The 4868-nt window shown below is 54.7% G+C and overlaps 1 protein-coding gene across 1 annotated transcript; it reads left to right on the forward strand.

Moving 5' to 3' along the window:
- Window positions 1-348: 348 nt before the first annotated feature.
- Window positions 349-4602, forward strand: Cytl1 (cytokine like 1). The gene is made up of 4 exons (XM_005319079.5): window positions 349-966; window positions 2699-2743; window positions 2920-3048; window positions 4041-4602. The coding sequence occupies exons 1-4, from the start codon at window positions 820-822 to the stop codon at window positions 4122-4124; spliced, it is 405 nt and encodes a 134-aa protein (XP_005319136.1). The 5' UTR covers window positions 349-819; the 3' UTR covers window positions 4125-4602.
- The last annotated feature ends 266 nt before the right edge of the window (window positions 4603-4868 follow it).

The following is a 4868-nucleotide window of genomic DNA, read 5'->3' on the forward strand; positions in this document are numbered from 1 at the left end:
CCCAGCTCTGCAGGGTGCTGTACTGATTGGACTCTTCATTTGCAAGAGACAGAAAGAAACTCCCAGAAACCAGCTCAGGCCAAAGAAGTCAGTTCTGTAGCCATCAACTCAGTGGCTGGAAATGGCCCGGACAGTTGGCAGAGTCGCAGGACTCAGAGACTCTGGAACGTGAGCCAGGGCGCAGCCCCATGCTGGTCCTCCTCCGCCTTCCATCTCTGAGCTCTGCTTCTGTGTTCCCGGCCTTGCCCACTCCTCCTGCAGACAGGCCTGTGGCCACCACTGCACAGTCTCCTCAGTGAGCAGATGACCATCCTCCTGTGATCGTGTTAGCCCCAGGGAAGACTCTGGCCTGCAGGTATCACTGTCCCACCCCCACAACCAGAGGGGATGGCGCTAAACCCTTCCCTTCTGGTCACTCCTGCCAGCTCTGTTGCAGGAGATCCTGAGCCAGCTTTATAGAGTCAGCCCTCCTGGCCTCTGACCCACCTCCCCTTCTTCCCTCTCTCTCCCTCCTGGCCTCTGCCCCTCACTGCTGCTCCTTGTCAGTGTCAGAAAAGTTCTGGTGGAAACCGTGCCAGAGGCAGGGCCCGCTTCCCTCCAGATGCGCCCCCAGGTGCCGGCAGCCACCCTCACCTCATGGGATCCTGATGAAAGGACTCAGTGTCCCGGCCCAGGTGGGCGTGCCAAACCCCCTCTCCCACCCACCGGGCAGGCTGGCTCTGGGGGCCCACAGGAAATGGAGGCGTGGAGCCATGGCCCTGGGCCTCCCCCAGCTGCTGCTTAAAAGGGAGGCTGGCCGGGCTGCAGGGAGCCCACACCATGATGCCCTGGACGTCCCTGCTCCTGCTGCTGCTGGCCGGGCTCCCTGCTGCACGGCCCGCTCCCCCGACCTGCTACTCCAGGATGCTGACCCTGAGCAGGGAGATCACCAGTGAGTTCCAGGGGCTGCAGGCCGCAGAGCCAGGGGTGAGTCCCCCACACCCACCCCCGCCCCGGGGCCAGGCCAGGAGGCTCCGTGAAGACGTACCTCCCAAACACGCGGCTTTGATGAAAAAGAAAGGGTGGGGAGAAGGAAAGAAGGAAAAGAGGGAGAAAAAGAAAAATCGAGAAGACTGCCATTCTTTTCTAGTAAAAGATAATCTCAAGGGCTTTTGTATATTTCCCTCCTACTAAATATGCCAATGATTCGCCTTTTTAAAGATATAAGGAAAAGTAACCAAAGACCTCACAAGTTTTGTTTGAACTTATTAGCAAACATCAGAGACGCTGCAGTAAAATGTACCGAAAGAAAAGATCAGCTCCCCTCGGAGTCTAGGACTTCAGAGTCACCTCATAGCCCAGTGACCCCTTACCTCCTGGGCAGATCACTCTGCCTGGTGTCTCGGTTTCCTGCCTGTAGAATAGATGACAACAGCTTGCCCACCCCTCCCGCCCCAGGCCCACAGAGGGTCAAAGGAGTGAGCAAGGATGGCTCGGGGGGGTCAAGAGGACACCCAGGAATTCGGAGTCGGGTGTCCAGAGGGGTGGCTGAGTCGAGCATCTGACAGAGAAAAGCGATGAATTCAGCTTCATTAAGAGCTTCAGCACAATTGAGCAGCGTCTCTTGACTGCTTGTAAATGCTTCAAAAAGAACCTAATGATTCTCAGATGTTGGGGTTTACAGGACTCTAACACCCTCTCTCTGTTTTCTTTTTTAAAGCCAAATAACATGTATTTATGTCTTATTATAAAAGTAACATACTTTGTAGAACAGTCGGAAAATGCACACAAAGAGGAAAATAGGCATGGCTGTAATCTGTCACCCAGAGGCGACTGCTCCCACTACATTCCAAAGGCTGGCGTTTCTGCCTCCTGTCTGTGCCAAAGTACCCAAGCGCCAGGCTGCAACAAAATTGGGATCAAATGGCACAAGCTGTTTTGCAACTTGCTTATTAACGACATTGTGGAGTAAGTTAATACCCTTTGGTACAAAAGAACTTGGCTGGGTAGGTGCACCACCATCCCTTCCTTGGAAGAGACAGAGCAATCGTCTTTTAAAAGAATCCGATTTTAAAAGGTATAAAAAAAAAAAAAAAGAAAAGAAAAACCCATGGGCTCAGAATGTTAGAACTAGAAAGAAGTGGAAAGATTATACATTCCAGCTCTTTCATTTCCCAACTGAGAAAGTAGGTCACAGAGGAAGATATGCACCCGAGGTCACGCAGGCGGGCTGGAATTGAGGGCTTCATCCCTGAACCGACCCAGGAGTAAGATGTAGCAATAGGAAAGTACTATGCGGGTGCTGCAGAGGGTTATACAGAACCCATTTTACTCTATGTAATTAATTTATAATAATATGTATTTATGTATATGTTTGTATATTTTATACTTGTTATATATCACATGTATCTATATATAGGTGTAGAACTATCATATAACTAAACAGCTATAAAATTGTTTTATTATGTATACATACATGGTGGTTATTAAATGTTACTCTGTGTTTGCGTGTGCATCAAATGGTGCCTTGATTCAGAGTAAATATGTTAATGCTGTGTTCTAAAAGGCAAAATCTGGGAGACCAGTTGTCCGCTTGGGGTGCATGGACTTGTAAGACTAGCAAGTTATTCAGGTGTCATAGCACCAAGAAAGACCCCAGGATCTGGGCTGGGCTGGCCAGAGCCTCTGTGGCCAGGCTGAGCCTGTGTCCTTTCTGCAGGAGCCCTGTGTGAGGTACCTGCCCGGGCTGCACCTGGATATCCACGTAAGTGGGCTCTGCCTGGTGGGGGCAGTCTGCATCCTTTGCTGCTGAACATCCAGCATGGGGTGGGAGAGGCCCCATGGGGTGGGAGAGGTACAGGAGGACACCGGCGCTCCTTAGCTCCTGTCCCCCTGGCTGCCGACTTCTCCCATGAACCCTCCCCTCTTGCCCACTCCCAGAATTACTGTGTGCTGGCCAAGCTGCGGGACTTCGTGGCCTCACCCCACTGTTGGAAAATGGCCCAGGTGGACGCCCTGAAGGACAAAGTGCGGAAGCTGTACACCATCATGAACTCGTTCTGCAGGAGGGTAAGTGGACGCCATTGACCACCCCTGTTCGCCTGCCGTCAGCAGAGATGTTCTGAGCTTCGCCAGGACGAGAGCTGGGAGGAGGGGGCTTGAGGAGGAGCAGGGGGCTTAGGAGGAGCTCACATCCACAAAGCCCTTGTGCAGCACCATCTCCTCGCTGAGTGACGGGGATTCATGAGACAGCTACATGGGGCGCCATTCCCGGTCCCCTGAGACAGACGGCCACGAGCCAAGCAGGGCCTGTGGGAGGAGCTTTCTGGAGGAGTAGGGTCCCCAGGAGTGCTCTGGGGGGGGGAGGGAGCTCTGGTAGGAGGGGGAAGGGGAGAGCCACAGGATCCCAGGGCGAAGGCTGCAGCCCCAGGTGGCCCTGAACTGTGGCTTCATCTTCCCCTACCCAATGCAAACATGTCAACTGGGGACACTCTAGTCCTCACCTCATGACATCATGGAAAGGTAAGAATCACACCCTCCCATGCACCAGAACCATCCTGACCCCCTTGGTCCCAAGACACCCAACAGAGCGGCCACATCTGGGCTCTCCAGCCCCTGCCTGGCCAGAGTGAGCCCCAGAGAAACCCCAGCCACTGGCTATCAGTTGACATTTCTTTGTGTAGCAAAGATTTGTCACCCATTTCCCCATGTCCCCATCCTCCTCGTCCCCCTCTCCCCAAGATGGCAGAAGCAGGTGCAGTGACTGTCTAGCAGGTGAGCTGAGAGCCACCCTGTCCCACACATGACCCCAGTGCTGGGCCCCAGGTGTGGCCAAGAAGCAGGGTGAGCTCGTCCCTTGCTCTGTCACCCGTCCAACCCACGTGACATGGCAGTAGGACAGGAGATCCTGTAGGGATGTGGGAAAGCAGGGACCGGCTCTCCTGGGAGGAGGGAGTGGAGGTTTCCCTCCGGGAACACTTGTGTGACCTTCGAGGACAGGATGACCGAGAGCCTGGAGCTGCGCCTGGCTCCAGGGCCCCCTCATTGCGCGTCTTTTGCAGGACCTGGTTTTCCTCTCTGATGACTGCAGCGCCTTGGAGCACCCAATCCCGGTGACCACGGGCCCTCCTGAGGGCCAGAGCTAAGGCGGCCAGACTGGAGAAAGAACCCAGAGGCCTGAGGCTGTGCGTCTGCCCAGATGGAGGCGGAAGCCACAGCCCCACAGGCCTCCCGCCGTGGGCCTCAGCCCCCTGTGGAAGGCGGCGCTGCTGCTCGGGGGCCTGCCTTGAGCTCTGCTGTGCCTTGGTGGTCAGATGCACCAGGAAGAGGGCTCACGGCCTCTCCTGCAGGGCCAGGAACTTGAGCCCACACAGAGCGGTGGTCCTGACCATGGCGAGAGCGGGGCACACAGGCACCCGCCTCTTCCTTGTTGGGAACCTGCCGACCCCTGACCAAGCTTCTGTTTTATGCCTTCCCTCATCACAAGCTCCCGGGCCCTTCTTTCGTTTTTAAATAAATGTTACTGCTTTTAAGATGTATTTGTGAGGCTTTTACGTAGCGCTGCAAAAACACTCTTCCCCTGAAAGCTGATGAAAATCAAATAAAAACATCTTTACCGCGAAACCCGTGTTCTCCGCGACTTGCTGAAATCCCCTGCTCTCCACAGGAGAGCGTCTCCCCCCCTCTGTCCATCAGGAGCAGGAGTCGGGGTCAGCTGCACTGGACTGCATGAATGTCCACTCCCACGGCATTGGGAGATGTGCCAATTTATGCTGGAGGTGGGAGGTCCCTTGGGGTGCAGATGGTGGGGACAGATTACATTGCCCCCACAGGCAGAGGCCCCACGCTGCCTGTGGGGGCAATGTAATCTGTCCTTCTTTCAGTTCTTT

This window comes from Ictidomys tridecemlineatus, chromosome 9 (genome assembly GCF_052094955.1).
Source record: "Ictidomys tridecemlineatus isolate mIctTri1 chromosome 9, mIctTri1.hap1, whole genome shotgun sequence".
Taxonomy (NCBI): domain Eukaryota; kingdom Metazoa; phylum Chordata; class Mammalia; order Rodentia; family Sciuridae; genus Ictidomys; species Ictidomys tridecemlineatus.

Bases quoted from the DNA above. Each gene is read 5' to 3' on its own strand.
- Cytl1 (XM_005319079.5), top strand. From the start codon at position 820: ATGATGCCCTGGACGTCCCTGCTCCTGCTGCTGCTGGCCGGGCTCCCT. The intron at 2,744-2,919 runs GTAAGTGGGCTC...GCCCACTCCCAG, and splicing joins GGCTGCACCTGGATATCCAC to AATTACTGTGTGCTGGCCAA. The intron at 3,049-4,040 runs GTAAGTGGACGC...CGTCTTTTGCAG, and splicing joins TGAACTCGTTCTGCAGGAGG to GACCTGGTTTTCCTCTCTGA.